Source organism: Ursus maritimus, unplaced genomic scaffold (assembly GCF_017311325.1).
Source record: "Ursus maritimus isolate PB19 unplaced genomic scaffold, ASM1731132v1 scaffold_15, whole genome shotgun sequence".
Lineage (NCBI taxonomy): Eukaryota > Metazoa > Chordata > Mammalia > Carnivora > Ursidae > Ursus > Ursus maritimus.
In genome coordinates, this window is record NW_024423897.1 from 62,510,203 (window position 1) to 62,527,295 (window position 17,093).

At 57.3% G+C, this 17,093-nt stretch overlaps 1 protein-coding gene and 1 long non-coding RNA gene across 3 annotated transcripts in view; one reads left to right on the plus strand and one right to left on the minus strand.

Annotated features, from left to right (window-relative positions):
* Positions 1–2,767: 2,767 nt before the first annotated feature.
* Positions 2,768–13,732, minus strand: LOC103679237. Of its 2 annotated transcripts, none has more exons than XR_005834904.1 (6): positions 12,392–13,732; positions 10,017–10,181; positions 9,471–9,619; positions 6,048–6,229; positions 3,379–5,294; positions 2,768–2,884 (listed from the first exon to the last, which is right to left on the minus strand). It is a non-coding gene; the product is annotated as an uncharacterized LOC103679237 (long non-coding RNA). The 2 variants fall into 2 exon arrangements; XR_572882.2 differs by lacking the exon at positions 2,768–2,884 and having other exon boundaries at positions 3,533–4,838; positions 5,141–5,294.
* Positions 11,920–17,093, plus strand: part of LPCAT1 (lysophosphatidylcholine acyltransferase 1) — a 45,073-nt gene continuing 39,899 nt past the window's right edge. The window contains exon 1 of the mRNA XM_040630574.1: positions 11,920–12,083. Within this exon, the coding sequence (XP_040486508.1) occupies positions 11,937–12,083 (147 nt within the window). The 5' untranslated portion in view covers positions 11,920–11,936. The remainder of the gene's footprint in view (positions 12,084–17,093) is intronic.

Sequence of the window (17,093 nt, forward strand, 5' to 3'; positions counted from 1 at the left end):
TCCGGAGTCAGGGGTCAGGGGTCAGGCTATTTCACACTTCGCAGGGCAGGACCTCCCCTCCCCAGTGGGGTGACCAGCAAATGATCAGGGCAGCTCCAGTGTCCCGGCCCAACAGAGATCTCCCTGGACACACTTTCCCCTGGGGCACTGGACATCAGGGATCCCCCCCTTCCTTCCGGGGAGCCATCCAAACAGCTCAGGGTTCAAAGCCAAAAAGCCAGGACTGAGAACTAAACACAACAATGCCATAGATGGACATCAGAAGATGTCTACTTCCCGGAACCGAGCTCTTGGTTCTGAGTGTGTGGGCTGTCTTCTTACTGACAGCAGGAGAGGGCCGACCAACGCCCATTCCCCCGAATCCCAGAACAGGATGCATGGGGTCTCGGAAGCGAAGAAGAGGCAGCCACGAGGGACTGCTGGACTCCAAGTGCCAGAGACCGTCGAGGGATGGGGTTCCCTCCAGGTTCACCCATTGAACCAGAGTTGGCGCTCGGCTCCGCCCCACCCGCCGGGATGGCCTTATTAAAGAGCTTCCTCTGTCCGCTGCCGTCTGCGGTTCGTCACCCACAGCCTGGCAGGGCAGGGACCCTTTCTGTTCCAAGCCTGCCCTCAATGGAACAGAGGTTTTTTGTGCCTTGATCTTTCCAGCGCTGAGTGATCTTGCTCCATAGACCGAAGACGCCTGGCCAGCGTCCAGCGGGGGACAGAGGGATCTGTGTGTCGTGTTGGGTCAACATCGCAACACAGCCACGGCGGCAAAGTGGGGCGGCCGTTCATAAAACTCTGACTTGTGTAAATGAGGTTTCTTTTTCCAAAGCAGCCAAAATGTCGGTCCATGCTGAAAGCCCGCTGCCCGTCAGGGTCATGGCATTTAGATTTAAAATGAAATTATTATAGAATCAGAAGCTAGGATAAATTCTTTTTTTCTCTTACCCTCCTTTAATGAAGTTGAGTGGAATAATTGAGATCAAATCCTACCTTTCAAAAACGCATTTGGCTGCCAAGTGTCAGCCTGGAATAATCCCTTTGCTGACATCGTAAGCCCGTGAAAGACTGGCTTCCACAGAGGCGCCGACGTTGCCAGAAGCACAGCGGGCAGATGAGATGCCAATTCTCTTTAACTTTACTCCCAAAACCCAAGGGCTCGCCCACAGAGCTGCGTCTGAAACCAGATTCATGTAAATCCTGTGAGCAGTAAAACAACTTCTTATTAGAATAACAGTTCCAGCCTCAAACGTAAAATAAAATCGGAAAGCTGAAATCAAACATATAAAAGCCATAGTCATTATCAAAAAAAAATAAAACTAAACACATAAACTTCCGGTTTGTAAGCAGGGCCTCGTGGATGTTCTCGGCACCACCCGCTCTTCGCCTCGCCCCCGGTCCCAGCCTGCATTTCCAAGCAGACCCTGGCTGCCAGTGAGGCCAGCGCACCTGCATCCCTGCCCGGCCCCCTCGTCCCGCTCCCAGACACACTGGCCTTGCTTGCCAGCACCGCTGAAGCCTTCTGAGCGCTGAGCCCCCATCCCTGCTCGTCAAAGCCCGTCTACTCTGCTTCCCCGGGTCTTCCACTGTGAGTATCTCTGTGCTTCTGAAACAAATCCGCATTCAGCGGCGGCTCCCGGCCTGCATCTTGGCGCTACCAGCGGTGGTGCCGTAGCTCTCGGTTGTGAAGGTGACTACGTTCGGAGCTCTGCAGGTGACCATGCAAACAGGTTATCACTTCCCTCCCTGACGGACAGTTTCCAATTTCTCTGAATTCCAAAATAGAAGTTTTCTCGTCTGTGAGATTGCTCCGGGACATTCCCAGATCACGGGGTGTGTGCATCTCACTTCTGGATGTGTGCAGCCTGCCCCCCACCCCAGGGGCTCCTCTCCTCCCCGTACCGTGCCCTCACGTAGCTCCCCACATTTGGCCTCATCAGACCCCCAGGGCTGAGGAGCACAGGGGCGACGTCCCCGCCTGTCCCGAGCTCCAGCCAGCACGAGCGTCTTCTCGCCATGCTGGCTTCGCCTTCTGGGCACTGCCTGTTCATGTCCTGGGCCCGTTATTTTGTAGTTTGCTTTCCTACAAGCTACGCACGAGTTCTTTATCTTGTATGCACCATGATATTCTTTGTAACTGTTTTGTGCCCAATTTGTGGCTTGTTTTATCAGTGGTTTACGGTAAGACTTTTCCAGTATTGTCTGATTGACGTGTATCAAAAGTTTTCTGTATGACTTGTGCTTTCAGTGGGCTTCATGGGAAATCCTTCTCTATCCCAAAGTCACTAAGATAACCTCTGTTTTTTTAACTTTAGAATTATACTTTCTACACTTAATCACTCATTCATTTGTGGGGTTCTCTTAGTGGGGTAAAATATACGTAAGACTGTGCAACCAGCACCAAAGCTCTCAGCTCCACAGACCGACTCATTCATTTTTTAACTCTTTGATTCCGCACATCCCTACCGAGCATCTCCCAGGTACTGCTAGAAAGTGCTAGGACGTGTCAGTAAACAGAATAAATAAGCTCCCCCACCCCTGGGGGGCTGACCCTCCCGCAGAGGAGGCTGATGGCTGGACAGTGTCACACGGACAAGGCGGATCCAGAGACCGGAGCAAGGAGCCCCAGGATTTGTCCCTTCTGGCCACAGCCCACCACAGGCCTGAGGGGACAGCATGAGGCCTGCACACCAGCCACGTGTCAGCCCGGATTGGAAGAGGACGCTGCTGCGACTCTTGGCCGTTTCCTCAAGCAGAGGCACCTGGTGGCAAAAGCAAACTCCCCACTGGCGGACTGGGGGTGTCTGTGCGTGGAAAGCAGACGGCTCATCACTGGCGGACTGGGGGTGTCTGTGCGTGGAAAGCAGACGGCTCATCACTGGTAGACTGGGGGTGTCTGTGCGTGGAAAGCAGACGGCTCATCAGGGAGGTGCTTCTGGAGGTGTGGACGGGGCAGGTGGCAGGAGGGTGGGTCTGAGAACAGCCCTGGCCTTGGTCCCGTTGGGGCCCCAGTGGGCAGATTCCCCGGCAGGCTCCTCCCAGGAGTGGCCAAGTACAGGCTGGCTCCCTTGCAGCTTGCGATGGGGGAGCCCACTCAGATCGCACGCTGGAGAGACAAGTGGGACAAGCCAGGGTTGGGGCCCCACCGCACAGCCCCTGGTGGGAGGTGTCAGGCTAAGTCGTGGAACCAGAGAAGGGGTCACTGGCAGGGCCAGCTCTCGTCCACCTCTGGCTGAGCCATGACAGGATGGACTCCAGGGCACCCCCATGTCCTCCTCGCATGCTGGCCCTTGACCACGCCCAGACTGTCCTGACCCAGGTTTCCCAAGACTGCCACCCATCGTCACCTCCCCTGCCGTGCCCTCTCCCCACGGGCAAGCCACCTCGGACCTTGGTGGAAAAGCCATCAGGGCGATGTCCTCAGAGCCTGTGGGTGAGGCCAGCAGGTCCCCAGGGAGCCTGGTGCAGCCTGTCCCATGAGGGGAAACCGTTTGGGGAACAATCAAGTAAGAATCTGCAACATCAACCAATGTCATCAACAATAACGTGTCTACAGATTTTATTATTTCTGTATCTCCTGTTGTTAGAAAACATCCTTACTACTGAGCTAAAAATATAAGTAAACAAAAGGATTCTGAGGAAAGTTTTAAGCAGAAGGACGAGGAACCTGTTATGTACAGCTGGAGGAACTGACGAAAAGAGACGCAACAGTTACAAGATGTTACAGATATAACTGCAAGTCTGTCTGGCCGCAGACCGCACCAAGAGTTTTCCATCTTGAGGTGGAAGGCGATTCTAAGGGGAGCCGTTTCTGGACACGCCCTCTGAGAACGGCTGGCCTCACGCTGTCGGGCGGAATCTCTACCCTTGACTTCGGTTGACGTGATGACACTTCGTTGAGCAGACCGTGCTCCTCGGGGGCCCCGTAACGGGAGGCCCCACTCTGGACCCAGGCCTCCCGGGCCCCCAGGCAGCGGTCCCGCTGAGCCCTAACCCTGAAAACCGGGTCCCCGACAAGCACACTCCTGCCGTCCATCAGGGGCGTGTGAATTTACTGCACACCCTCGTCCCGGTTTCCCAGCTTCACATTTCATGCCGGTTAAGCACAAAGTGTGTGCAGAAATCACAGGGCCGCACAGGTGTGCCCAGCTGTGTGTGCGTGGGGGACCTGGACCCCCGTCACCGTCCCGCCGGCTAGGAACCAGGCTCGAGTTCTTCGCGAGCTCTTACTGAAGTGGGAGGCGTGTCTGCGAAGGCTCCCGGGGGCCGACCCCACCGGATGCCTGCAATGAGCCAGCTGCCTTACACAATCTCATGTAGGGCCCTTGAGGCCTCACAGGAACACTGCCGGGAACACTTGACGAGTTCGCCTCAAGGGACGCTGCTTGGCTACGTCCCGCATTTCCCCCAGATTTCTTGTTTAAAGATGAAAAGACAGTTTCCTCAGATCTTACTGCCTGTTGAAGTTGGATGTGACGTCCACTGGTTTACCTGGCAAAGCCTGGGCCCCTGGGGTCTGCGTCAGAGACTCCTACACCGCCGCCCGCCCCAGCTCACCTCCTCGGGAGGTGAGCCCAGGACCACTCGCTCAGTCACTTTCTTCTGACGACGATGAAGGAAGAAACCAGGTCGGGAGGTAACCAGCCCCACAGACTCCAGGGAGCAGGGGATGGAATCCGAGCCCAGAACTGAACGCCTCCCGCGTCTGCTTGGCTAACTGTCCCGTGGCAGCGGGATAGGTGAGTTCGCATTTCCTGATGAGACGAAGCCTCGCTCTGGAGACGTGAAATCGACCACGAGGACGCACTCAGCCTCCGAGTAGCAGCGATATGAAGAGGCCGCAGGGCGCCCTGTGCGCACAGTGAACAAGAAATGCCAGAATGCTGTGTTCAGGGGAGGGGAAGGGGCTCGCGCTTCCCATGCCGACACCGACAGCCAAAGTCTATCCAGAGCCTCCCGCAGCCCCGCCCGGAGAACACCCACGACCAAAATACCGTTCACGGTGACCGTGGGAGGGGCGGTCTCATTAACCCCTTTCTGTAGATGACAAAACCCAGGCTGAGAAGGGGAAAGAACTGTCCCAAGTCCCCGTCGGTGAATGAGGGGGCCTGACCCCCACCCCAACACACAAGCACCCCCTGGGGGCCCTCACCTGTCGGCAAGCTTACACATTTAAGTCACCGCACGGCACACACGTGCCAGGGTGTATGTCCAGAGAAATGGATGTGTGTCGTAACTGGTAACAAACTCGCAGAGTCACAAGGAGCACGGAGGACACGCCATCCTGGCTGGACCCACACGACCATCTGTGAATGTGGAAGAAACCATTTGTTCAAAGAGAGGCGGCGAACTGCCCAACACAGGGTGCTCCGTCTCGTCCTCGGGGATCGGGAACACCTGCGCCTGGACTTGCAGTGGAATCCACGGAGTCAGCAGCGCCCTTCCCTCTGGAACCTAGTCGGCAGCTGGAACCACTACCAGCTTTCCACAAAACCCCGCCTGCAATCCAGGCTCTGGTTCTCGGAGACCAGTTCCCTAACCTTCGTGAAAGAGTCCACGCTTCCTGTGTACCCAGGCTTGTCTGACGCAGACTGCCGAGAATTCGGGGAGATGCGCTTGCCCACCCCCAGACCCCCGTTGGCGGAAAGACTGCCGGTTCCCGCGGTGAATGCCAGGCTCTCGCTAAGGCAGCTCGCGCTCAGCGGGCACTCGCCGGGGACCAGACCCCGTCCTGGGCACCCCACCCGCATTCACTCTCCCAACCCTACGAAAACCCTCCTGACGGGTTCAACCTTACCCCACTTTACAGCCAAGGAGGGAACGGGAGGCAGAGAGGAGCAGAGCCCCTCCCAGGGTCACGGCAGAACCCGTGCCCGTGGCTCCAGTCCACTGCCTTCTCACGCCACGGGATGTAACTCACGAGGTGGAGAAAACTGTGGCCTGCGCCACCTTGCGCCAGGGACAGAGCTGGTTACAAGTAGCTCTCAGGGCAGTCCTGGGAATTCTGAGCACAGGGCACAGGAAAATGGCTGAAAACACCATCAGAACATGTTACCTACGTGAAGTTCTGTGTGGAAGGACCGCTGAGGCCGCTGAAGTCGGACATGTGGCCGTGTTGGAGGCGACCGGCCCGACCGAGCAGAACGTCGGCAAATACTCCATTTTCAACTCGAAGAATGCCGCTGCACAAGGAATCCGGCTCATTCTGGGTGATCAGCACGTGTTCTCTATGGGGATCGCCCTAAGAACATAAGATGAACGAAGTATATACCATTTCAGTTTTAAGTACGCCAACATGCCGGGGTCAAGGACCACACACCCAGTACGTCCTTCCCCGAACACAGACGCTAGCCTCCCGCTCCTTGTTCTAAGGGCTACACCCTCTCCACGGAGGCTTTCAAGTCAAGGAGCTTATAAACGGCCCCTGACCCAGTCAGAGTCCTTGGCCTCACCAATTCAAGGGTTGAAAATATGTACAAGGGTCCTCTTGTGACCAATATCCCGAGGCGAAGAAGCCAGATCAGCTGATTGCCAGCGTCTGTTACGAGGGACCAAGCGCTCCCGCTCTGACTGGCTTCCCTGTTTGCTAAAGCACTTGTGCAGAGCAAAGCCCCCCTGGGTCGCGGGCCGCCACAGCTGGGGCGTCAGCGCACCTGTGACCTGATGGGAAGAGGGGCAGGTAAATGCGTGGCCACGAGTCTGCAACGGGGTTCCCGTGCAATGGGGGGAACGGGTGTGCGGGCAGGCACGGGCCTGCAATTGCGCACAGGTGAGCATGCAGGTGAAAGCAGGGCATCGGCTGCGCCACTGCCCTCCCCATCTACACCTGCTGTGCGCGCTCACCTAGGAGGGTGAGTGAGCCATGGAGTACCACCCAGCCCTGTGAGAGGCTCTGCCAAGGAGCCTGCTGCCAGCCAGACAGGGAGGGGCGGGGGAAGGAGGGAGGGAGGGGAGAGGGAGGGGACGGAGGGGGCAGAGAGCAGCCTCACACACCGGCCCCCTCCACGTGAGGCCCCACGTCCTGCAAACCCAGCTGGGCCTGGCTCTGGGCTCTGCGAACCACGCCCCGCTGCAGTGGAGACGTTTTCAGCCCTCGCGAATCACTTTTCTCCTGGGCCTCTTTGCAGACGTCACGTCCTCCTGCCCCAGGACCTGCCTGATCCTCCAGCAGGACCTCCTTCTCCCTCCCTGAAGCCCCCAGTCCCATGGCCACAGCTAGCTGCCAGGCAGGCTGGGGAAGGCTGTCTTTACCCTGGGGGGCCGTGGGCTTCTCCACCGATAAGGAGGCGACAGTGATGGCAGGCTCACAGGCCTGGCCACTGTGCCCCTCACAGTGAATCCCCCCTTTGGGGACCTGTCCTCCTCCCAGCCGAACAGGATCTCTGCCTTTGCACGTTGGCAGAAATAATGTGACACAGCATTTTTCAAAGCCAACTAGAAAGAATTACTGTAAGCAATTGTTTTTCATAAAAGATCACTCCTTTGAGAATAATTGTTTCCATATTTGTGGGATTTTTGACATTTTAGGAAGCAAAATTACATGTAAACATTTGTTCTGCAAACCAAAAGTGTGAAGAAAGACGTGCTCAAGTCCTTAACAAACGCTTCCGTGCCTCGGAATTCCCAACTCTCTTAAACGTTGATGAAGACCCAGGGAAGAGGTCATCCTTTCAGATCACGTTTCACACCGAGGATCACGTTTCTCATGTCGAGGGAGGTGGAACAGACAACAGAGCTGAGAGAGGCCTCGTGCCGATGAGGTTTTCCATCGCTGGGGCCCTGGAAACCCGTACTTTCGTGATAGTTGCGATCCACGCAGAAGGTATAAGACACCATCAAGTATTTAGATCCTGGTTTGATGCCAAACGTCTGCATATCTGAGGGAAGTGGTTTTTTCTGGAACCCAAGTGCTGTAAAAATAGGACGCTCTGTGGAGGGCGGCCTGCAGAAATGGGTGACCACGGGGCGACGTCCATCAGGAGTCCTGATCTGTGAGCAGACAGAAAGACGCCTGGAAATGAGGCCAGAGCCTTTAGCAGCCCTGGCGGCGATCTTGGTCGGTCGGTTTCTCGTGCCTCAATTTCCACGTCTATAAAATGGCCCTGTTCCACTCACAGAAGGCGTCTTGGAAACCGTTCTGTTCCAAACAAATTAAACTTCACGCTGAATGCGTGTGGAATGCACAGGTGCCCTGAGAGCCACACACACACCAGGGGGAGAGGGTAACAGGACCCCCAGGTCTTACCAGTCTGACGTTTGGGTCAAACTTGAAGGAAGTGACGAGGCAGAAATGCAGATGTCCAGGCAAAGGGAACAGCAGATATTAGAGACCTAAGGCCACCTGCCCGCAGGGTTGGGAGGCCACATGGGGAGGACAAGCTGGAAGGGTAGGACGAGGGGCTCCAGCTTGCTCACTGATGGGGTGGGTGTTGCCAGCGAGCCAGGACCTGCTGACCTGTGGGAGGGTCCCTCTGGCTACAGTGCTGTGACTCTGCCCTAAGCAAGTCTTTTCGTTCTGACCTTTGACACCTGGGGCCTGCGGACCCTGCAGGGATGGCCCTTCCCAGAACTAGCTAACTCACCTTTCATGTGCAAAGCAGCCATCCAGAGCCCACTCCCACCCCTCCTCTCTGTGGCCACTGCCCACCAGCCCTAATCACCCCAGGGCAGTTGCCGGACAACCAGGGACAGCCCCACACCCCACCAGCCACTGGAATTACTCACACTGGCCAATTCTAAGCCGGGTTGCCCGGCTTCCTCTACTCCTCCTGCGGAAACCACAGTAAAGGGTCTTGCTACATTTTCCACCCGCTCCCACTACCTCCCAACAGAGCCTGGAGCTTCCCAACCCCCATGGCAAGCAGGCCTCCTGTTTCTAGGGAACTGTGAGCAAGAGTTCATACTTCATGCCATGTCCTTGTCTGTGTGTCTCAGCACACCACACTAAAGCAAACTCCAGGTACCCCTACAACACACTCTTAGGAAAGTAGACATTTAACGCGCCCCAAACAAAACTTCCAGGGAAATTTTTAGCAATGGGACAAACTCATTCTATAATTTGGATGGACAAATAAACTTGTATGAGTCACTAAGACAGTTCTTAAAAGAAGCAGGCACGGGAGTTCACCCTGCTGGTCACTGAGGCACATGACTCCAAAGGTCCAGCAGTTGGAAGAGTGTGGGGCCCCCACAACACAGAAACCAAGGCAACAGAACAGAGCTTCTGGAAAGAGCTTTATAAATCCCTGTGCTCATGCCCGAAGGGGAGCCTCAAGCTGAGCAGGGGAGTCAATAGATGGTGTTGAGAATACGGGGTCACAGTGTAGAAGAGAAAAATGTGTCGACGGATTAAAAACACCGTGAAAGGCAGCGCGAAAAATACGTATCAGAAGAAAATGGAGAACTCGTCTTCTCTGAGAATCCGTACATAGCTCTAAAATCCAACAGACCCAAACACAGAGCCCACGCCAGCAAGCAGGCACCTCGCGTTGTCGGTCCGTCTGGACAACTGGACGCTCCGTCGTCCAAAGACAGTCGCAGAGCAGGAACAAGGAGCCTCAGGGACACAGCTAGGGCTTCCCAGAGCCCGGCCAGCTGCTCTGTGCGCCAGGGTCTGTAGTCCAGAAGATTCCTGCACAACCGCGGGGGATTTGCCTTAGAGGTTCAAGGGCCCCACTGGTAGTTTCTCCACCACAAGAAAGACAACTCCTTATAACCCCTTGCCCGAGACCAACTTCTCCTAGTCAAGCTTCCAGAACACTCTATGACTTCTAGAATATTTCATCACAGGATTAACATTGAAGCAAAGAAGGTATGAAGCAGTGCAAGCCAACCAACTTGCCTGGACTCACCTTTCTGGGCCTTGCACTCCTCATCCCTGCTCTCCATGGACCCATCCTTCTAGGCCCCGCACTCCTCACCTCTAGTCTCCATGGACTCACCTTTCTGGGCCCTGCACTTCTCATCCCTGCTCTCCATGGACTCACCCTTCTAAGCCCCATTTTCACCCCCGCTCTCCATGGACTCACCCTTCCAGGCTCTGCACTCCTCACCCCTGCTCTCCTGGCTGCTTTCTGCCAAGCCTTTGGGGTTTCTCCATGGCTCTGCTTCTTGAGGAGCGGAGAACCCCTCTCCTCGCCCATCATTCTTTGCTCTTCACACTGTCCCACCAGCTCCCGGCTGGGTTCCTGTGTCTGGGATCAGAGCAATTGGCCACTGAATGCTCAGAGATCAGCAGTGTGCTGATGGCCACACGGGCAATGGAGACAGCGACCACCACTGTCCGCCAGCAAGTAAGACCCACCATAGTCCCCAAAGGCTGTGCTGTCAGCACTCACAGTGGAGAAGGTAGGCCCTGAGCTAGTTGCCTTTACAGATTTGACAACCAAGGCTCCAAGGAGAGGTCACCTGCCCCAGTCCAGCATGAGGCTTAGAAAGGGCACTGGGACCTAGCCTGGCTCTTTCCCTTTCTGTATGGGCGAGGCTGTGTAAGAGGACTTGGACGACTACTGAACCACAGGCCTCTCTTTTTGGTTCCCCAGCTTTTCTCTTTCCCTCAAAACACAGAAGGGCCCTCAGCAAGGTCACACTTGACCATATCAGCTTAGCAAGGGGATCAGCCAGGTTATCAGAGGGCTGGTCACTTCCCGACCTGCTGCCCAAGCAGGGACACGGCTGGGGAGCCTCACAGGGCAAGGATGTCCTCAGGACTCCAGGACCAGGCAGTCCTGCAGCAGGTGCTAGCCTTCCCCTACCCCCAGAGCAATGCATGAACACTTTGGGCTACTTCCTCATGATTTCAGTCATCTGTGTGTGAACCGAGGGGCTGCTGGATCGTATCCAAGTTGTCCTTCCTCACCCACTCCCGCTGCCTGCGTGGGGCCCCACCTCCTGCCGGTCAGGGTCACAAGGAGAGGCATGCACAGAAATTGAGCTGTTCTCACTACATACAGTTTGTGGTAAATGTTTGACATTTATAAATTTTAATGAAGGAACTATTTCAGTTTTGCCCTAGTTAATAATACTATGCCACAAATTAGGGATCCCCAAATGTCTCCCCTTCATGCAAGGGAGTAATTCCATGAACTAGAGTAATGAGGCCAGGAGAAACAATCATTTGATTCACACCCCCTCAAAACACTGGGTCCCAGTTAGCAAATGCCTCCGTGCTCCCCTGGTGCCTCGGCCCACTATCTGGGTGGACCCGAGATCGAGTGGACACTCTGCGTCTGGGAGGAGGCCTGCTCTCGGGGCTCCTGGTACAGCTCGCAGCCAGGGCTGGCCCAGACTGGACCGAGGAGCTGCACAGGGAGGACCTCCTTCCCCCACGGACGCCTTCCACGTGAGGTCCCAGCAAGGACAAGCAACGCAGAAGAAAAGCAGCAGAAGCTGGGTCTGGGTCCATTCCTAGTGGAGCCTCGACGGAGTCCGCGTTGGCCTCTCACACGGGCGGCCGGGCTCCTCGTGTCCCCCGGGATTCGGGCAGGTGGGGGGCCTTGCGCAGCGACCGCCTGAGCTGCTGGAGAGGGCGACTTGGCGGGTCCTGCTGCGCCAGGGACAGGCCCGGCCTGAGGGTCCCCGTGGGCTGGCCACTGAGGGACGTGCGCCGCCACAGCCCGGGAGCCCCTCTGGACCCGGGGTCCTGGACCCGCGCCAACCCCTGCCGGCCCCCAGGAGCTCAGGTCTGGCGCCAGGCGCGGGCGGGGCCGCCTCCCGGCCCGCGGGGGCGGGGCTCTCGGGATGCCCCGCCCCCGCCCGCCCAGGCCTCGCCCCGCCGGCGCCCCCCGCCCGCCCGCCCCGCCCCTCGCGTCACGCTGCGGCCCGCCTGCGCCTGCGCGCCCGCCCGTCGCGCATCCTCGGCCCGCAGCCCCACGCCCCGCGCCCGCTACGCGCCGGGCTCCGCATCCGCTCTGCGCCCCGCGCCCCGCTCCCGGCGGCGGGCGGCGGCCATGAGGCTGCGGGCGCGCGGTCCCCGGGCCGCCCCCTCGTCCAACGCCGCCTCCAGCGTGGGGGCCGGCGACGCGCGGCGGCTGGTGCCCCCGGGGCGGAACCCCTTCGTGCACGAGCTGCGCCTCAGCGCCCTGCGGAAGGCCCAGGTGGGTGCCCGCCCCAGGCCGGGCCGCCGGGGGCGGGGATGCGCGGCCGCGCAGGGGTCCCGCGGGCCCGGCTCCTCGCCCCCCCGCCGCCCCCGGCGGCCTGCGACCCCCCCACAGCCTTGCGGCCGGCGGCCCTCACCCCATCCCCGGGGCCCTCACCCCCTTTCCCGGATCCCCGGACCGCCGGATCGCCGCACCCGCTTCCCTTGGCGTTCGGCGCCGCGCGGTCCCCGGGTCCCGCGTCCCTTCCCGCCGCGTGCAGGCCCTCGAGGGACCGGCGCGGCTCCCCCTGGGTGTGACTTGCTCACTTGATGAGATTCATGTTGGGGCCTCGTTGGTCATTCGAGTCCGGGCCGGAGACGGGGGTGCGAGCCGGGGGTGCGAGCCGTGCGAAGGGAGCCGCAGGATTTCCGCCTCTGCGTTCGCGAGTTGTGCTCTGGGGAGTGTGTGCAGGGGGGGCTCCCTTGGGGGTTCGTCTGCAACGGAATCGGCTTCGCATCCCCAGTTCCAGCGAGGGAGGTAACGGTGTGCAGTTTCCATCACGTTTTATGTGTGGAGTTCTCTGGTACCTGTCTGAGGGATGGACGCCTGCGGGAAGCAGCGGGGCCCCACACTTGGTCCTTTTTCTTTACATGGCTTCTAGGGGGATGCATTCCCGGACCTGGCGGGGTAATTCCCTCACCCGGTGGGGTGATTCCCTGACCTACGTGGTGGGGTAATTCCTTGTCATGGTGGAGTCATTTCCTGACCTGGAGGGAACATTCCCTGACCTGGTGGGGTGATTCCCCAGCAGTGTTGGGCCTCAGCATTGACATCCCTGCCCTCTGGTTGTGCGTTGTGTTTGCATTTCTGTAAGATTGCTCACAACACGGCCTTTCTTTTAACTCCAAAACCGTACTAGCAGCAGGCACAACTTTAGGGCTTGAACAGTGTACAGTTGGTGGAGAGTGTATTTCCAGCTGGGACCAAACATTTTGGGGTAACACTGAGATTCTTCTTTAGTGGGTAAAGTTTTTCTTTTGAAATAACATTAGAGTGAAAAGCTCTTGAAGTTTAGCGTTGTTGTCCTGGGTTGCATGCTTTTCTTGAAGCCTCCTCTGGGTGGGCTTGGTTATCATTGTGGGAGAGGAAAGGGTAGGCACAAGATTGAAGACAAGGGAGAGGGGGGAGGGTGGCATCCCGTCTAGGGACGTGAAAAAGCAGAGTTGTACCAGTCAGCTCCTGGGCCTTGTCCCCTGTGTCTGTGGGTGTCTGGAGACAGACACCGTTATCTGCCCACCCCTCGGGTCTGCTGGCACCTGCCCCTCTGCGTTCCATTGCTCGCAGACTCGAACTCCTCACCTGCCAGCTGCTGTATCTAGCTGTTGGGGGCGGGGGGAGGTTAGGAGCACAACCACTTCCTCTGGGCTCCTGAATGGTGCCCCCGCCAGCCCTCACCCCTGTCACTCCTGTGGTCCACAGGCCTTCTGCCACCCACTTTGCTGAACCCCCTGAGGGTGACCCTGGGACTGAGCCCTGACTCTTCCAGGCGGTTTCCAAGGCCTTGCCCCACCTATGTCTTCCTGCCTTTGCCTACTCTCTCTTGGCCTCTCTGCTCCTCCGGCAGGTCTTGGCAACGTTATCACCTGCAGGAGGAAGCCCCCTCCTCCCTGGAGGTCCCTGGAGGGCCGCCTCTGCATCCCTCTCACGTTTGCAGCCCCTCCCCCGTTACTGTGGATGAACAGGGGCCAGGTCTGTCTGCCACAGACTGTGTGCTCATTGTCCAAGTGGGGTCTGCCGTAGATACCCAGCCAGTTGTTGGGCGAATAAATGTGCAAAGGGGACGATATCCAAGCAGAGCCAGAGACCCCCGTGCCCCTCAGGCAAGGACACAGGATTGTGCATTGGAGTTTGGAGCAGCTCCTATGGGCTGTTCTTCAGTGAGGCGGGGACTCTGGTTTTAGATGTTGGGAGGCAGCTGCTGGAAGACGTTCAGAAAAAGAGCAGGTGGGTGGAAGGTTTTAGCCTCCCAGAAAGGGAAGGATACTTCATATACACCTTGTTGCCGTGTTGCAGACGCCCTGTCAGATACGCATTGGAATAATTGTGGTGTATTTTATATGTTCATAATGGGGCTGTGGTTACTCGGGTGTCTGCAGTGTGTGGTCCAAGGTAGGAGCTTGTGCCTTCTAGGTTCCAAGTTCTGCTCTACAGAAACATTTTGCTTTTCACAAGCAGTGCTCTGCAAGCTTTGCACCTGTATAGAATCACGGTGCTCAGGTCTCAGCAGAGAGAACTAGACTGTCCAAGCAAAGGGAGTCGGCCTCCCAAAATGGATAAATAAACAAATCCAGCAAGGACTGAGATGCCCAAGGGCTGCTCAGAAGCTCACCTGAATTCTGAGTTAGGATAAACCAGTGAGGGTGCCTGCGTTCACCTGTTAGCATTTGCTGCTGGGGAGGGGCTGCCATGTGTGTGCAGATTACTGACCAGTCCATCTGTCATTTAACTGCAGATTTAGCAGGGAATTTCAGCATCTCTCTGGACAGAAAATAACTCATTAAGATATGAAAAATTGAATACTATGATATTGGGTAGTCATGTGGTGATTCTCTGTTTTTAGGGGTCATGAACTGGTTTCTATCACCCGGGTTTTTTGGGTACCTCCGTTGGAACCCTCGGGGGTGAGTGCATCCCACCTCCAGCTCTGATGTTTCCCCATCTCTGAGCCCCCAGTGACTAGTGCCAGGGAGATTTACTTCCTGGAAAGCAGTCTGGCTTCCTCGACACAGTGGCAGTGAGTCCTCTGAGGTCGCCCCTCGGCCGGTCCTCATGCGTTTGCTGTGATGTGTCAGGGTGACCTTAACCTTTCCCGAGCTAGTGTTTCTCACATTTCTAGTGTTCCGTAAACCTTGAGTGAGGTTGTGAATTATTGTGAAAATCAGCCCAGAGGAAAGTGTGTGTCTAACTGTGAACGCAGTGTTGACCTTCTCCAGTCCGGTCACCAAGCAGCCCTTTGTGCCACCTTCTGTGTGGTATTAGAACTAACCAGCATGTTCCTGGTGTTTGCCCCACGTTCCAGCCTTGTGAGCTGGGGTGTTTCCAAGCTCGTTAAACACTGTCCCTAAGCACACACACGGCAGCGGGTCCCAGCGTCTCTCAGGCACGGCGCTAACTCTGTTCTCTTGCATTTGCTGGGGCTTCACGAAGCTGCCCCAGACTGCCCTGCGTAGAGCCGCTGGCGTCCTCCCTGCTCGTGTGCGGGACCTGCCGCAGATGCCTGGAGACTGGCCTTTTTACTCCCAGAAGTCGTTTTTCCATTTGAGAGAAAGAGGAGTGATTTATTTTCTCTAAAAAGCTACTTGCCACATGAAATCTTTTTTTTTTTTAAGATTTTATTTATTTATTTGACAGAGATAGAGACAGCCAGCGAGAGAGGGGACACAAGCAGGGGGAGTGGGAGAGGAAGAAGCAGGCTCACAGTGGAGGAGCCTGATGTGGGGCTCGATCCCATAACGCCGGGATCACGCCCTGAGCCGAAGGCAGACGCTTAACCGCTGTGCCACCCAGGCGCCCCCACATGAAATCTTTTTTTAAAACATCTTTCATGATTTTGATATTCCAAACCCCTAGGATGGGGTGCAGAGCTGGCTCGCACAGGGGCCCTGAGGTCTAGAGGGTGGGGACCGGTGTGGCCACCCAGTGGGATCCTCTGCTCCACGCACAGCACCCCCAGAAGTGAGCCTGGTGCCCTAGACAGCCAGGAATCCAAGGCCGAGGGGCTGGTTTTGACCAGGCCCTGAATGGTCCCGTGTACACGGCCAACAGCTGAGCAGAGCCCTCTCCCTGTATTGGAAGGAGTCGTCAGTCACTTCTGTGCCATGGGACTCATTAGCTCCACATCCTCGTGGGGGCTTCCAGACTGCTGGAGCTCAGCATTTCCCAAGCCCAGAGCCCTCCTCCCCTGACCCTGAGCACTCAGGGCACTTTCACCTCCTGTCCCCACTTTTGCCTCCTGCACCAGTCAGCAGCCGCCACCCCAGCCCCTCCCATTCCACCCTAGCTGCACTCAAGCCTTGTGCCCAGGAGCACTTGGACCAGTGCGCTCTACACATCCCTGGTGTACTTAGAAGAGTGCCCACGTGGCCGGGGGTAGACTGCCCAGGTTTCTACTGCAAGCTTGGTGTCAGGCCCATTCTCACCCACAAATGTTACTGTTGGGATGCTCCAGGGGGCTCCCTGCAGCTGGGGAAGTACAGAATATGCCCTTGGTCTCCTTGCAGCTGGAGGGGGACTCACAGCTGGGGGCTAGAGACAGGATGTGGTTGGGGGGGCTCCCTACAGTTGGGGGACAGGGCCTGGAGGTTCCCTAGGAGCTTCCCACAGCTGGGGGCCTGGAGCCAGCTTTTGGGTGAAGCCAGCAGTTGGGGGTGAAGTTGAGCCAGATTGTCCTGGGGGTGCTGTATCGGAGAGCTGAGCAGGGCAGGAGGTGCCCAGCTGGGAGCGTCTGCAGCTGGTCGGGACACCCCAGGACTGTTCCTGGAGGAGCCCCCTTGGCGAGGGACTCAAGATGCACTGTTATCCTGGCCCCCGCAAGTGCTCTGCTGGAATTTGGTGAACAAACGGAAGCAGCTGGAAATGCTACAGCACTTGAATTTCAGGATTTTTCTATTCCACTGTGCCAGAGGCCCCAGAGATAAGGGATTTCCTAGGGCCACAGCCTGGGTGTGTCTGTCAGTGTGAGCAGGGCGGAGGGTCTGTCTGGGGAGGGGAGAGAATTCTTGGGGGGTTCTCTCAGTCTCCTTGATCCCTGCCCCAGGCTCCAGCCCCCACCAGGCACCTCTGCACCCCCCACATTCCCTGCTCCTGCTGCCTGTCGTCCTGACTGAGGCAGCAGCCAAGGTAAACCGCTGCCCCTAACCCTGCACCCACCCTGTGCGCAGCGACACACCCCAAGCTGAGAGGATGCGCAGTTAAGGGGAGGGACTTCCTCGGGACCCTGAGCCCCGAGGGCAGGACGGCAGGGACCTG